General features: G+C 36.5%; 1 protein-coding gene across 1 annotated transcript in view; it reads right to left on the reverse strand.

Moving 5' to 3' along the window:
- LOC120517007 (interferon gamma receptor 1-like) overlaps window positions 1-17238 on the reverse strand; it is a 65981-nt gene that overhangs the window by 12984 nt on the left and 35759 nt on the right. The window contains exons 3-4 of the mRNA XM_039739066.1: window positions 13364-13533; window positions 11250-11413 (exon numbers count right to left, since the gene is read on the reverse strand). Coding sequence (XP_039595000.1) covers window positions 11250-11413; window positions 13364-13533 — 334 coding nt within the window. The remainder of the gene's footprint in view (window positions 1-11249; window positions 11414-13363; window positions 13534-17238) is intronic.

Genomic DNA, 17238 nt, shown 5'->3' on the forward strand with positions numbered 1-17238 from the left:
GGCCGCAGGTCTTGGAGGTGTAGCTGCCGGCTGGGTAAAGGGGTCGGCCGTTACAACATTCTTCCATTAACATGCCATTTTAGAGAGTTTTCCTTCATGTATGAAAGCATCATCAGCTGGGCCATAGGCATGTATGACAAAAACTATAGTTTTAAAACACTAAACTCGGTACATTTTATTTTAGAATGAATATATGGTGTGGCCTGGTTTATTATTGCTACACACTAGTCACTGGTACAGATAAGCCACTTAGAAACACTCGTTACCATTACCATACTAATTCAGCATGAGCAGGAACACTCAATAAAACTGAATAGAAAAAAATTCAAGTGACAGTGACATACGAAGAAGGCAGATTCACCAGCGTTTGTGTGTCAGCTTTTATCCCTCCAGATCAGAGAATTTCCAGTTCCATTGTCTCAAAACACCACTCACATATAGTTATTCCCAGTTTTAGATAAAAAGTAACAGCGTCAGATCTTTGGGGGTGTGTTGTATCGTGATCGTGACAGAGAGTAAGAGTGAAAAAAAAATATAGCAGACTGCTTTCTGCTTGGGGAGAAGACAAAAGTCGCTGACGGAGAGGTGCGAAGGGATTTAAGGTGGGCCAGATTTACAAAATTTTTCGTAGGCTCTGGGAATTCTAGTGATAAAGGATTAATGGAAGGCCTCCATTCTTTAATCAGATCTATGTTAAGACACTTCATCAAAAAATGATTTATGATCTTTTTTATTCTTATTTAAATGCAGCTATTACAACCTACAGCTGATTGTCACATCATTGTGCTCTTAAAGTAAGCATAAATCAGGTACTTTTATTTCTCAACTAATTACACAATTGGATAAAAGTGACAAGGATGAAAGTCTTTATGTCTTGAAACAGAAGAAGGGTTTTCCGATTTTAGTTATTTAACCCATGTTGGATTTTTTTAAACAACAGGTGCAAAACTGCAGTCCCTTGCTAAAATTCAAGCCATGGCAGTTAATTATTTTTCTCTTTCTCTTTTGAATTATAAGTAAAATCCTGCAGTTTTCTAAACTACCCGTTTTCAAAGCATTGTCTCTTTTGAGAGAAGACTAAGATAAGAATGCTGCAATATCCTTAGGAGAAAGCAGAATTTGGCTCTCTAAAAGCTTTTTACACATCCATTAGTTGTTGTCATCTTATTGCAGAGCATGACCTGTCACTCACAATGTAGCAATACATATTGTTTGGTTGTATACACAGTCTGGCATTGACACAGAGCTAGGCCATGTTTATGTAATCTGGAAAGGGCTTTGTTCTTCACACAAATTTTCATCCGACCGAACACACCATTCATTTTTAACATTTTGTCCTATTGCACCTGCATCTTTTCAGCCTTAATCAACTTCAATTCCATCTCTATCAAAGACTTTGAATCAATTCTCAAAATATCCGCACCGTTTCTGACAGAAAGAAGCTTGCACATTCTAACATGCTCACATACCGTTGGCAATTACAACACCATAAAAAGTATACACAACAAAAAACAAGCTTTTTTTTTTTTTTAAACTGTGGTTGTTGCATCTTTAATATGCACAGAAAACTCCATTTGAATGTTAAAATAATTGTAGGAATTAATAGATAGCACCTTGTTGTGTAGAATTAGTGGACATGTTAATGACACATTGAAGATTAAAACTAGCCAAAGAATGTTTAAAATTAGGAGACAGAAAACTATAGAATAAAACAAGGCATTCGGATTGCCTACAAGAAGACAAGGTACACTTATTACAGTAACACAAACATTTAGAATGTTGTGATTATATGAACACGTTGAATAAAAACTAGAAATTCAGGCTAAAAATTATAAACATTGATGGAATACCAGCTCTGAATGTTTTTCAAAAAAATGCATCAAAATACTCAGAGGGAAGAAAAAAAAAACTGCACAAGAAAAGCAATGACTTCAGCTAAAATTAAAAAGAGGAAATAATATTTATGGTGTGGAATTTTAGGAAGGTTGCGCAAATGTCATAGGTCCAATTTTGCTGGTATGGTTTCTACACACAAAGAATATATATATATATATATATATATATATATATATATATATATATATTTTTTTTTAATATGCTCAATCTACTGTAGCCATTTTCAAAACTGACCCAAAAGGACATGTAACTTTTTAAAATGGGTAGCAGCTGTACAAAAATATGACATTTGGAAAATGTTCTGCTTTTTGTAAACAGATGTAAACATTGGCTACATAATTTTAAGGCACATACAACAGACAGATACAGTAGCGCCTCACTAAGATGAAGATTGATTTAATGAGATAACCACTGATTAATATCCATTACACTTAAATGTTCACTTACAATCATCGATCCATTCATTTTCTAAACCCTCTTACCCAGAGCTTGCCTATGAAACCTTTAGTCTGCCTGTTGCTCTATCTTGAGCACCTTCTGTGATATGCTTGATGCTCAGCAGATGTCAGCATTCTTTTTGTCTCCCATCTTTTTATTATGGAGTTCTTGGTTATATTCGATGATCAATAAACACAATATGTAGACCTGTTATAAATTCTGAACAGATATGTACTGCATCCTGGGGGGAATTATCAATAGATGGGTATGTGGGCACCATGCTTTTATTACAATAAATTAATCTGCCCATCAGAAAAATGGCCACCAGGATGCAGCATCCTCAAGTATTCATAGTTTTCACAGCATATCAGACTATATTCAAGATTACTTCCTGTTTGTCTATGCGAGTCATTGTCTTGTCTGCTTATTCTTTCTTGGTCTTTGTCACTTAATTGTCTCCTGCACATGCATTTCTGTGTCTTTGTCATTCTTGCATTCTGCATCCCACACTTGATGCTCAGCAGATGGGGTAACTCTTCTTCCTCTTGTGGTGTTCTTTGTCACATCATCGGCCTTCTGCCATGTCACTTCATTAGCCATTCACTTTGCCATAAAAAAGCCACGTGCACAGGTCAGTTTGCTGAGGTTGCAGCAACCGCTAACATTTTGAATTTCCACAAAATATCTAGAGAACAAAGGGCTAGAAATAAACAAAAGTAAGCTCTCTGCTAGCCATTTAGCCATTTAGGCATGCAAGAACTGTCATGTCCTTCTGGATTCTGAACATGTAATTTGACCATCACATGCAATTCTCCATCTTTGTTGTTCTTGCAATTCTGTATCTCACAACTGACACAATTGACAAGCGCAGGCGTTTTTCCATCTTTATCACTCCAGCATTCTGTATCCCGTACCTGATGTTCAGCAGACAACACCACGCCTTTTCTTCTTCTCCCTATTATAGTATTCGTCATCACTTCATTGACCTCTGCAACTTTCATGATACTCAGTTGCTAGTGTTTTTTTTTTGTTTCTGCCATGTCACTTCATTTGCCAATCACTTTTCTGAAGTACCAGTATGTATCAGTTCATAAGCTTTTGAGCAATACCAAGTTCAAGGTTCTAACCTCAGTAGTTCATGAGAAATTCAGTAACAGACAGAGAGATTTTCAGCATTTTAGACATATAGATTTAAATAGTAATAAATAAGGGAGTAATGTGTAGCAGCACATATACACTACTGGATTATTTCAGCTTTGCTGCAGAGTTTACTGGAAGGAAGAAATGTAGCGAGGTGCTGCTTTTAAAAAATGAACTGTAAGACACCAAAAAGGATCATGATCATCAAAGTTCATTTGCTTTAAACGCTTCAACCTCAGTCTGATTGCAAAAACCACCTTGGATTAAACTTTTTCTGGATTTAATTTCTTGTCCTTTACTTGCTTGTTCGTGTGATTTTGTCTTGGTTGGATACATCTTCTCCTGGGGAGTGCTCCCAATCACTTTAAATCCTCAATAACATCTGGTACTCGGTAGGACAATACTTTGCGTAACATTCAGGAGGCTGTTCACTTGATCATCATCATTTACATAAAGTGGCTTGTCAATTGTTTTTTGCTGTTTTTGTTTGTTTAATATAGTCTTTATTATCAATTATTTTCTGCCGCTGTGTTACATGTCTCTGGTAGTGAGAGTTGGATCCACAATGGGTGCATTCCAGTGATTCTCAAAATAACCTAAACAAATTACAGTTTTAGAACAGGGTGTACACCTAAGAATTTTGTGACTGATACAGATAACCAGCCTTTTCTGTTATCAAAAATATCTGTAGTGACATATTCTATATTTTTACATGTTCACACCAAAGTGTGTGTATATTTATTTTCGTACCTAATTATCTACCTATTTATGAATTTATTTAAAGTACTTCTGTAAAAATCCAAATTTTCTCCTGGGGACAAAAAGTTCCATCTATATATTTTGGTAATTACTGGTTATTTATCCCTGAAAAACACCCACTCATTGTAAGTTATAATTTCAAAAATTCAGACACTAGTAAAAAAATAACTTGTTTGACATAAATATAGGCTGTTTTTGAAATGTTCTGCTAATTGTGTATCATGATTTAAATAATGTAGGCAATATACTTGCAATCGAGGAAAATATGGTTTTGTTAAAACATGCCAAGTTCAAAAGCAAGCACCTCTGTTAAGACTGCAGAAGTACAACAAGGTAAATGGTAGGACGTCCTAACAAATGCTTGTGAAACACAAGGGGACCTTGGAGGAATAAAGGTTAAGAATCACTGTGTTGAAGTGTATAAAGATGAAAGGTACACTACCTGCAACACAAGCCAGGAAAAAGACAGCCACAGAGGAACTATAGGGAAACTGTTAGGTGTTACATATTTGATAAAACATTTATTTCATCACACTCATCAGATTATGCTGATATTTAACAACATTTATAGCATATGGGGGGGGATGGTCTTTTGGTCTTTGAATCCTGCAGCTTAACTGGAGTATTTACTAATAATACTTTTCTTTCTTTTTACTAAAAACAAAAGATGCAAAAATTAATATTTTAGATACACAGTAAAGGACCTTAAAAGAGAAATTACTCTAAACAATGCAGAAAAGCAAACATAAAACAGAAGGTGATGGGTCAGAGATGATACATATACCATCTCCTTCAGAGTACATGCCTCCAGTGCTGTAGCATCATAGCTGTAAACCTCCTGATCAGAACCATTGTTGCTCAGGAGTGAACAACCTCCTAAGAACTAATAAACTAATACATTTCCTTGCTCTTGTGGGAGCAGCATGAGCTTATTTTTCCACCCCATGTAAGACTGTAGAGAGCAAAAAGATTAATAAGCTCAGTTTTTAATTTACTCGATGAGAAAAGAAAGAGAATATCAAGTAATAAACCTGAAATGCTTATTTTTGTCATAATCTGCCACTAATGCAAGTTCCATTAACATCACTCAATTTTATTCTGTTACATTTATTTTCAATTAAAATATGCAGAGGATTACTACATTTTCATGTGCGTTTATATATATATATATATAATATGAATCTATTGAAAAATAAAAATAACATTGTACTGTCTTAAAAATATTTAAGTTTCTGGTTATTTATTACAGCCTTTAAGAAATTGTTACTCTGTTGTAATCTTAGGATGTTAAGTTGGAAAACGTTTTTTTTTGTTGTGTTTGGGGTCCGGTAGTTTAGACTTATGTAAGCAGTTTATTTTCATTTGTTGGTGCATAGTATTGTATGCAAACAAGATTATAAAACAGACTGCAAGATGGAATCACATTCAGTGAATGTTAAGTAAATGAAGGATGTATTCCGTAGGAAGTTTCCATAAGCTGGATGAACAAGCAACCTTCAATCTGCATGATTCATTTTTAAGGATCTGTAAACAAAATGAAAATGACTGCTCTACTGTTGGTACTCTCTATACCAGAAGATCAAGGGCTGACAGTTTTTTTGTATTTTTTCTCCCCCTCACGTTACATAACACCTTCAGATTGGAATGCTGTAAAGCAGCAGGTAAAACAAAAAACTAAAAAGAATTTAGGTCAGTTAATAAATGATGTAATTATTCTTTTATGGCACGGTTACATTTATAAGCTGATAATAACTGCATAGCATTTTAATTACTCCAAATGAAGGCTGTTAACAATAGCAACCATATAATTTTAGTCACAGCAACTAAAATCGAATGTCTGGTTGCCAAGATGGGCAACCACTTTTTAAAAGTTAGTGCTGAGCCCTGATCAGCTGCAAATCAGGAGTAACCCCTGGACAAGATGCCTGCCCACTGCAAGCGGAACACATATCAACGGCCAATTTAGCATTGCCAAATACCTAACCTGCATGTCTCTGAACTGTGGGAGGAAACCAGAGCACCCAAAGGAAACACACATACAGTGGTGTGAAAAACTATTTGCCCCCTTCCTGATTTCTTATTCTTTTGCATGTTTGTCACACAAAATGTTTCTGATCATCAAACACATTTAACCATTAGTCAAATATAACACAAGTAAACACAAAATGCAGTTTTTAAATGATGGTTTTTATTATTTAGGGAGAAAAAAATTCAAACCTACATGGCCCTGTGTGAAAAAGTAATTGCTCCCTTGTTAAAAAAAATAACCTAACTGTGGTGTATCACACCTGAGTTCAATTTCCGTAGCCACCCCCAGGCCTGATTACTGCCACACCTGTTTCAATCAAGAAATCACTTAAATAGGAGCTGCCTGACACAGAGAAGTAGACCAAAATAACCTCAAAAGCTAGACATCATGCCAAGATCCAAAGAAATTCAGGAACAAATGAGAACAGAAGTAATTGAGATCTATCAGTCTGGTAAAGGTTATAAAGCCATTTCTAAAGCTTTGGGACTCCATCGAACCACAGTGAGAGCCATTATCCACAAATGGCAAAAACATGGAGCAGTGGTGAACCTTCCCAGGAGTGGCTGGCCGACCAAAATTACCCCAAGAGCGCAGAGACGACTCATCCGAGAGGTCACAAAAGACCCCAGGACAACGTCTAAAGAACTGCAGGCCTCATTTGCCTCAATTAAGGTCAGTGTTCACGACTCCACCATAAGAAAGAGACTGGGCAAAAACGGCCTGCATGGCAGATTTCCAAGACGCAAACCACTGTTTGCACATTAGGGCTCGTCTCAATTTTGCTAAGAAACATCTCAATGATTGCCAAGACTTTTGGGAAAATACTTTGTGGACTGATGAGACAAAAGTTGAACTTTCTGGAAGGCAAATGTCCCGTTACATCTGGCGTAAGAACATCATACTAACAGTAAAATATGGTGGTGGTAGTGTGATGGTCTGGGGTTGTTTTGCTGCTTCAGGACCTGGAAGGCTTGTTGTGATAGATGGAACCATGAATTCTACTGTCTACCAAAAAATCCTGAAGGAGAATGTCCGGCCATCTGTTCGTCAACTCAAGCTAAAGCGATCTTGGGTGCTGCAACAGGACAATGACCCAAAACACACCAGCAAATCCACCTCTGAATGGCTGAAGAAAAACAAAATGAAGACTTTGGAGTGGCCTAGTCAAAGTCCTGACCTGAATCCAATTGAGATGCTATGGCATGACCTTAAAAAGGCAGTTCATGCTAGAAAACCCTCAAATAAAGCTGAATTACAACAATTCTGCAAAGATGAGTGAGCCAAAATTCCTCCAGAGCGCTGTAAAAGACTCATTGCAAGTTATCGTAAACGCTTGATTGCAGTTATTGCTGCTAAGTGTGGCCCAACCAGTTATTAGGTTCAGGGGGCAATTACTTTTTCACACAGGGCCATGTAGGTTTGGATTTTTTTTTCTCCCTAAATAATAAAAACCATCATTTAAAAACTGCATTTTGTGTTTACTTGTGTTATATTTGACTAATGGTTAAATGTGTTTGATGATCAGAAACATTTTGTGTGACAAACATGCAAAAGAATAAGAAATCAGGAAGGGGGCAAAGTTTTTTACACCACTGTAGACACAGAGAGCACATGCAAACTCTATGCAGGGAGCACCTGGGACGTGAACCCTAATCGTATTGTTGTGATGCAGCAGCACACCCACTGCACCACCATATCATCCTCTCACAACCTCTCTCTAAAATGCAATAAAACTATGGCTTAAGGAACTAGAATTTGAAAAAAGAAAAAGCATACAAACATTGTCACTACTTGAAAAGAAGCATTAAATACATGACCAAAAAAAAAACCAAAAAAAAAAAACCCCAACAACATTCTGACAAAAGGGAAATACCAGAGTTTCAATAACAAAGCATTTACACCAGGTGAAAATTTAGTTTAATTCTCAGTAATGTTCTATTTAAACAGGTCATTTTAGACTGAAAATAAATGTGCTGTGCACTCTAGATACTATACTTATATGTGGGGCTCTTTACAAAGAGGTGTTACTTGTTTCAGATTTAAAGCTCATACAGAAAGCAATATGGGATTACGCAACAAAACAAAAAAGGTCTAAATTATTAAATCACCCAACAGTACTATTTAGAGCTGGAAAAAGCAGGAAAGAAAAACTTCAGTATCAGTGATGACACACCCTCTAGACCAGGTATTTTTTTTTTTTTTTTTTATAAAAAGGAAGTACAGGTAGATCCGCGTTGCATTCAAAAAAATGTTTTTTTTAAATGTTAAGTCAATCATATATCCTCCCTATGGCATTTGTCACTTGATTGACATACAGGGCAGCCAGTCTGAGATCTCTTTTCTTCTAACACAATGGTCATCCCGCACAAACGATCAAACACATGTGCTACTGCAAAACTCCGGCTATCTAAGCAATCTAGTTAGCCTTCCAATTTATATCGACTAAAAATTGTTGATTATGGGCTGGATATGGAATTGGAAGAGGATTTTTTTTCTCTCACAATGTTACAATCAAAGTGCGTTTATCTAATTTGTCAATCTATCATTGCTATTTCAAAGAAGGAAAATGTGGAAAGGCACTTTCGAACTGTTCATAAAAACTACAAAACTGACTTCCTTCCGAAAATCAATCTGAGAAAGAGAAAGGAGAGGGAACTAAAATCGCAGTTAATCAGACAGCTGTTATTTTTCACTAGGTTGAATTCAAAAGCAAAGGCAGACACACCGAAGCATCGTTCCAGGTGAGTCACTCGATCATTAAGCATAAGAAGTCCTTTCAAAATAGATGATAAAAGATGCCTTTGTTGAGGCAGATGCTAGGGAGGAATTCCTGCTGAGATTTCAAGACCCCTGACTGGAGAAAAAGGAGTTTTTCCTTGTCATTAAACATGTAGAATACAAGCAACTCAATAATGATCAATGGCCGCTAGACTTGGAATTTTTTTTCAGATCTGACCAACATGTTGAATGAGTTTAATTTACAGCTGCAAGGAAAAGAGAAAACCATGGTCAATATGATTAGCTCAGTTAATGCTTTCAAACGAAAAATGCAACATCTGTCCTCAAAGCTGCAGTGCCTTAATTTGGGAAACATCCAAAACCTCGCGTCAGAGCTGGAGACGCAATGGAAGGCATGTGCTAAACTTGACAGCATACACTACAGAGCAGATTGAAAATTGTCTGTCAGGCTTTATCTAAAGGAAAAAAGTAACGATTCTTCTTCACAAATGTACTCAAGTAAAAGTAAAAAGTATGGTGCAGTAAAACTACTCTTAAAAGTACAATTTTTTAAAAAAAGTTACTCAAGTAATTTTTAATGTAGGTAGATCATTTTGACCTGGTCATTTTAAAAGTAGCTCGCAAGCAGAAAAAGTGTGGGCACCCCTGCTCTAGACAGAGTACTATGGTATCTCAAATCTTTTACTGCCAACTCCTCATGCCAGTCTTCATCAGTCAAATATCAGGACTAAGTCTCCATTTCTTCTTGATTTCTAATCATCTCATTTTAGAGATGAAGCCCACATCTACAATTCCTCTTTAGTACATCACCTGCTATATAACTGAATATGTATTCAACCATCAAGACTAGTTTTTCCACTTTTACCAATATTTTGTAGGTATAATCAAATAAAATTAAAAAGAAAAAAAACAAAAAAAAAAAAAAAGTCCTTATTGTGTGTCTGTCTGTCCACAACAACAAGCTCCCCGAGGACCAATTTAGCTGAAATTTGGTAAACCTCAAGGAAATTTCTTTATATAACTTCCTCAAATAAAGTACTACAGAATTAACAAAACCTGTGTACCTTAAATTTACACAAATATTCAAATACTGATGAACTTACTGTTTAAATTTACCTCAGGCAAGACTATTTCAAATTCTAGCACATTTTCCCTTTTTTACATCCAAGGGCTACTCCTGATGACAAAACAGATCCTCAGCACAAGGTACTTAAGTTCCAACAGCGACACTCCTTTTTTACAGAAGCAGTTTTTGTGGGCATCTTCCATATCAGCAGCTTGAAGCTGTACCAGGCAAGTCACACGACCTTCCTAACCATAAAGGTAATAAATGGCAGGTGACTTGCTTGTTTTCTTTCTAACTTACCTAGAAATGATATGAAGATGAAAAGATCTCCCTAAGAGTAACTCTGTACACTGCTGTGCACACAGTGAATTAGCACATACTCAGTATTTAGGTTACACTAAAAACAGCCTCATGGCTGCATTATCTACAGACTATAACGATACCATATATCTCTTTCTATTTGCCTGTATATTGTCAGCTAAGATTACACAATGCCCTTTTACCCGTCATGGTCTATTAAAACCAGCTTTCGAATTCAACATAGATTTTACCTCTCCACCTGGTACTTCTTTCAAATATTTATTGTTTAAGAAATAGGAACTACAATTAGGCTTTAACCCTTGAGCAGAGAAAATACAGATTTTACATTACTTGAATTGGATGTTCATGAAAGCTATTTCAGCCACCACAAATCTATTGTGGGGACATTTTTAACTAAATGATGCTGCAAAATGGTATTAAATAAACACGTTTTTATGTAGTGTACCAAAACATGTAATTACCTGTACATTCTATTATCACAGTAATTTTTGGATATGACACATTGTTCTGCAAATATTTCTGCACAAAAATGCGATATCTGTCTTTGATGAAATAAACAAAAATGTTACAGCTTTTAAAACAACCAAATCCCTGAACATAACAATGTTAATTTACAATTACTTGCATCTGTTGTACCTTATATTGATCATAGTGCATTTCAAATCAGTTTTAGCATCATTTTGTAAAAGATGCCAGCTAATTTTCAAAACAGCATTATACAAGAATATCTGAATTTGATAAGCTATGCAGTTTTACTTATAACTGCAATTGGTTCAAGAAACTATAATTCATAGAGCCAACTAATATTCTTACAAATATTACTTTTGAGGACTAATTTTAGGAAATCTTTTATTTACTTACAAAATTCTCTGCTGCCTTCTCCCAATATTTAATCATATATTCAAATTCATCTTGTTTTCTCAGGAAAGAATGCTTTTTTTTATACATTATATCAGGTCGCTGAAATTCAACTGTAACTTTTCTTCCATCAGCAGTCATGTTTACTGGAGGAAAATCCAAAACACCTATAAAAAAATAAAACTATATAAAATATGCAGCATTTAAAACAGCTATGAGCAACATTCACCACTAGACCTTTTCAAACTGTGCTAGTTAAAAACATTCTGTATAACTAAATGGATATTTGCCACCACCCAGTCCTTATGAATGTCCCCACTGAACAGTGAACTTTAAAAAATATTGGCCATGGGTTTATATTGCACTCATTAATCCCCTTAAGCACTGTAGGACGAGTGCCATCCAGTATCAGTGATTGTTTGATTTCAGCCATTATAGTCCAAGCAACACTTCTCTCTCTGGAACTTCAAAAATCATTAAGTACTTCCTTGGAAGTTCTTGTTACTTTGGGGGTGGGGGGTTATCCACCTCTTCACACATGTACATTTCAGAAAAATGCCAGCTTAGATAATGTATTATTTCACTATCTGCATATTTTAATTCATCCTTCGTGTCCCTAATACAATTCACTTCCTCCTTGACCATTCTTTTACTAACAAAATACTGAAAGGTTCTCTTTTGGTCATATTTTACACTTCTGTAAGATTTCTCTTTCATTGTCCTTTGCCTTTATCCATCTTATACACCTTAAAGAGAGAATTTTTAATTTTTTTTTTCCTCCATGGATGCTTCTTTTAAACCTCTTTAGCATTAACACGGAGTGTGACTTGGGCTTGTAATTCTATGTAAATACTGTTATCCCCAAGTTAGATCTGGGGTGACATATAATGATACACTTTAGTGTGTTAAGCCCAAATAACTCTCTGAATAGTATTGATCTAATACCACTCTGCAAAAAACATGAATATTTCTAAATGTTTTGCCACTCTGTGGTAACTCATCAATATTCATTACTGGAGCGGATCCTTAAATCGATGGCATGTAAAGAAGAAGCTACAAAGCCAATTTTAGAACAAGCAGAAACAGAACCATTAGTTGAATCAAGCAATAGTGATTACAGTACAATGTGAACTTCTCAACAGACAAGGAAACTGAAACTAATGCACATGCCCAAGTACAACTGAACCACTGTGATATGTCCTATGAATTTAGTCACTTGAAAATTCACCTCAGAGCAAGAAGTTGCATCGCAAAAAAGTAACATGATTGAAAGTGTAAGGACTGTTCACAATGCAGTAACAGTCATTCATATCAGGGGGAAACATGGAAGTCATTAAGCCTTGTATTGTGGTAACCTACAATAACATAAAGGGTACAACAATCATGAGGATCAGGAACTGACATTCTACCCTTTCATGTGCAATCAAAAGATAAAATATAAGAAAAGTGCACAAAGAAACATGCTTCTACTGTTCTGATTGTAATATTGTGCTTTGGCGACACTACACAAACCTTTGCTACCATATTTACATTGACATTGTGATATTTTCACGTTTGTTACACATAGTAACATTTTTCTTGTTGAAGAAAAATCAACAATTTTAGCTCATTTTCCTGCAGGTAAACCTAACGCAAAGGAGGCTAATCTCATTATTTACTGACTGCTCAGTTTTCTCTATCTGTTTTAACGGACTGTGGACCAACTCAGGGGTTTATATACCCCAGAAATGCTGATGACTGCAATTTCTGTTTAACATTGCCCTATTACCAACTGGCCATATAACAGTAATTGATTAAAGAATACAGGATGCCCATCAATCCATCCAGCTCATTTGGAAGGGGTACTCCTGAATACCCAGGGATACTTCTGTTTTACTGTATATTCATGTATATGTTGCATGGTTTAATAATTTACTAATAATGCATTATACTTGGAAAATGTGTCGGAGTGCTCTAAAATTTATTCAAGAAAGAGTGCAACAGCATAGTAAATTGAAATGAATTGAAATTTTTAATATACTTGCTAACAAAATCAGTGTAAGTGAAATGTTTTCAAGTTTTGGCATGTGATCTGTATAGGATACTACTTGAAGCCTGACTGAAATATTCTGGCTTACCTTGGTCTGGTAGTGACATCTTAATGTGTCTATTACAAGATTGGTTTGTGCCAACAGTAGCAGATACAGATAAAATGTAATGTTCTTCATAATTATTGATCAAAGAAGAAACATCACATTCCATTGAAGTAATATTTATACAGTGTTGGGCATATTTAGAACTTCCAGTCCTGTAAAACACAAAATAAAATTTTTTAAAATACTACTGAATTAAGAAAATTCAAACTATCGTGAATAATTCCTGCCTGCTAAACATACAATGATATTATGCTTTTCAAAATAATATTTTTAAATAATTTTGAAAAATAAGTATATTGTGATTGCAAAAGGATTGTTCTTAAAATGACAATGAATATTCAAATCAGTGAAATACAATATGAATGTCAATAATGTAAATAAAGTAGAATTTCATGCAAGTGTAGTTGAAAATGTTTTAGAAAAAATAAAATTACAATTATAAAGAAAATAATAACACTAAATAAATGTCTTCAAAAATCCACAGTAGAAAAATAAACATGTAATAGAAATGAAAAAGTCCCTAAGCACTGCTTAAATATCTATCAGCTAAATGCAGCTTTCAAGTCTCTAATGGTTATATGGGTAAAAGACAAGAGCCCAATGCTAAAATTAGGCCATGGATGAGAGGTACAACAATAGAAAGGTATAGCAACAACAAAAGGTGAATTGACAGATGCATTTTTGTAGCTCTACTTGTACAGTCTCTTTTGTGGGTAACCAAATTACTCTTATAAACATTGCAAGCTTTAGTGATTGAGTAGATAATGCTTTTTCAGCGTTTTTCAAAGTAAATTGGAACTTTTAATTAGTAATTAATGACTCCCTGTGTCCCTGGGGTATTAATATGGCGTGACACAGAGTCCAATTGCTCTTAGCCAGTCTTCAACATGGGAAAGACAAGAGAACATGCCGTTCAAGTAAGGCAGATGTGTGTCGACATTCATAAGTCAGGTAATGGCTACAAGAAAATAGCTACTAGCCTAGACCTGCCTGTATCTACAGTCGATGAATAATAAAGAAGAGTAAAACAATGGGAACAGTGAGAAAACAAGGCTGGACGGGGACCCAAGTTTATCTTGCCACCACGCACAGCACAGTAAGGAGGATGGTAAGAGAAGTAAAACATTCTCCAAAGCTCACCGTTAGAGAACTGCACCAAAGAGTGGTATCTTGGGGTCACAAAGTCTTCATGACAACCATAAGACGCTATCTCCATGCCAACAAGCTGTTTGGGAGACATGCAAGGAAAAAGCCTTTTCTCACCTCCAGTCACAAACATAAACATCTGGAGTTTGCTAAGCAGTACTGTGTGCTTTGGTCAGATGAGACTAAAATTGAGCTTTTTGGCAACAAACATTCGAAGTGGGTCTGGTGTGAATCCAAGAAGGAGTATGTGGAAAAGCACCTCATGCCCACTGTAAAGTATGGTGGAGGATCTGTGATTTTGTGGGGCTGTTTCTCTTCCAAAGGACCTGGTAACCTTGTTAGGGTGCATGGCATCATGAACTCCTTGAAATACCAGGACATTTTAAATTAAAATCTGGTGGCCTCTGCCAGAAAGCTGAAGATGGGTTGTCATTGGGTGTTCCAGCAGGATAATGACCCTAAACATATGGCAAACTCTACACAAAAATGGCTCAGAAACACAAAATCAAGCTCCTTTCATGGTCATCTCAGTCCCCAGACCTCAACCCCATTAAAACCTGTGGGGTGAGCTGAAGAGAAGAGTGCATAAGAAAGGACCCATGACTCTGGATGATCTAGAAACACTGTGCAAAGAGGAATGGTCAAACATCCCTGTCTCTGTATTCTCCAACCTTGTGAAATGTTATAGGAGAAGATTAAGTGCAGTCTTGTTGGCAAAAGGGGGTTGTAAGAAATATTAACAGCAAGGGTGCCAATAATTGTGGCACACATAATTTCATGTAAAAAAATGTATTTCTTAATGTGGATTTATTTTCCCCAATGAATAAACGTACTTAAATTAAAGGTTGGATTTTTCTCTTTTTTGTGTTGTGGGGCTTTATTTTTTGGAAAAAAAAAAAAAAAATTTATTAGAAGCCTAAGAACACATCGTAACCAGGGGTGCCAATAATTGTGGAGGGCACTGTGTATGTATATGTTTATATGCGTGTGTATGTATATATGTATATATGTATATATGTACATATGTACATATATATATATATATATATATACATATATATAGATATATATAGATATATATATATATATATATATATGTGTATGTATATACACTGCTCACAAAAATTAAAGGAACACTTTAAAGAAACACATTAGATACATCAGATCTCAATATGAAGTTGGATATCTATACAAATAACGACAGGGCAATGTCTTAGGAACAAAAGGATGCCAAGTCTTTTAATGGAAATAAAAGTTTTCTGCCTACAGAGGGCTCAATTGTGTAGACACCCTAAAATCAGAGTGAAATGAAGATGTGGCAGGCTAGTCCATTTTTCAAAAACTTAATTTCTGCTACTCAAAATGCTTTTCAGTATCTTGTGTGGCCCCACGAGCTTGTATGCATGCTTGACAACGTCGGGGCATGCTCCTAATGAGACGACGGATGGTGTCTTGTGGCATTTCCTCCCAGATCTGTATGAGGGCATCCCTGAGCTGTTGTACAGTCTGAGGAGCAACCTGGCGCCTAATGGACCGAAACATAATGTCCCACAGATGTTCTATTGGGTTTAAGTCAGGGGATCGTGAAGGCCATTCAATTGTTTCAATTCCTTCATCCTCCAGGTACTGCCTGCATACTCTTGCCACATGAGGCCGGGCATTGTTGTGCATTAGGAGGAAACCAGGACCTACTGCACCAGTGTAGGGTCTGACAATGGGTCCAAGGATTTCATCCTGATACCTAATGGCAGTCAAGATGCCGTTGTCTAGCCTGTAGAGGTCTGTGAGTCGCTCCATGGATATGCCTCCAAGATCATCACTGACCCACCACCAAACCAGTCATGCTAAACGATGTTACAGGCAGCATAATATTCTCCACAGCTTCTCCTGACCCTTTCACGTCTTTCACATATACTCAGGGTGAACCTGCTCTCATCTGTGAAAAGCACAGGACGCCAGTGGTGGACCTGCCAATTCTGGTATTCTATGGCAAATGCCAATTGAGCTCCCCGGTGCTGTGCAGTGAGCACAGGGCGCAGTAGACATTTGGGCCCTCAGGCAACCCTCATGAAGTCTGTTTCTGATTGTTTGGTCAGAGACATTCACACCAGTGGCCTGCTGGAGGTCATTTTGTAGGGCTCTGGCAGTGCTCATCCTGTTCCTCCTTGCCCAAAGGAGCAGATACTGGTCCTGCTGATGGGTTATGGACCTTCTATGGCCCTCTCAGCTCTCCTAGAGTAACTGCTTGTCTCCTAGAATCTCCTCCATGCCCTTGAGACTGTGCAGGGAGACACAGCAAACCTTCTGGCAATGACACGTATTGATGTGCCATCCTGGAGAAGTTGGACTACCTGTGCAACCTCTGTAGGGTCCAGGTATCACCTTGTGCTACCAGTAGTGACACTGACTGTAGCCAAATGCAAAACTAGTGAAGAAACAGTCAGAAAAGATGAGGAGGAAAAATGTCAGTGGCCTCCACCTGTTAAACCATTCCTGTTTTGGGGGTCATCTCATTGTTGCCCCTCTAGTGCATCTGTTGTTAATTTCATTAACACCACAGCAGCTGAAACTGATTAACAACCCCCTCTGCTACTTAACTGACCAGATTAATATCCCATAAGTTTCATTGACTTTATGCTATACTCTGATTAATTATGCTATACTCTGATTAAAAAGTGTTCCTTTAATTCTTTTGAGCAGTATATATATAT

This window comes from Polypterus senegalus, chromosome 16, assembly GCF_016835505.1.
Source record: "Polypterus senegalus isolate Bchr_013 chromosome 16, ASM1683550v1, whole genome shotgun sequence".
NCBI classification, from domain to species: Eukaryota; Metazoa; Chordata; class Cladistia; order Polypteriformes; family Polypteridae; genus Polypterus; species Polypterus senegalus.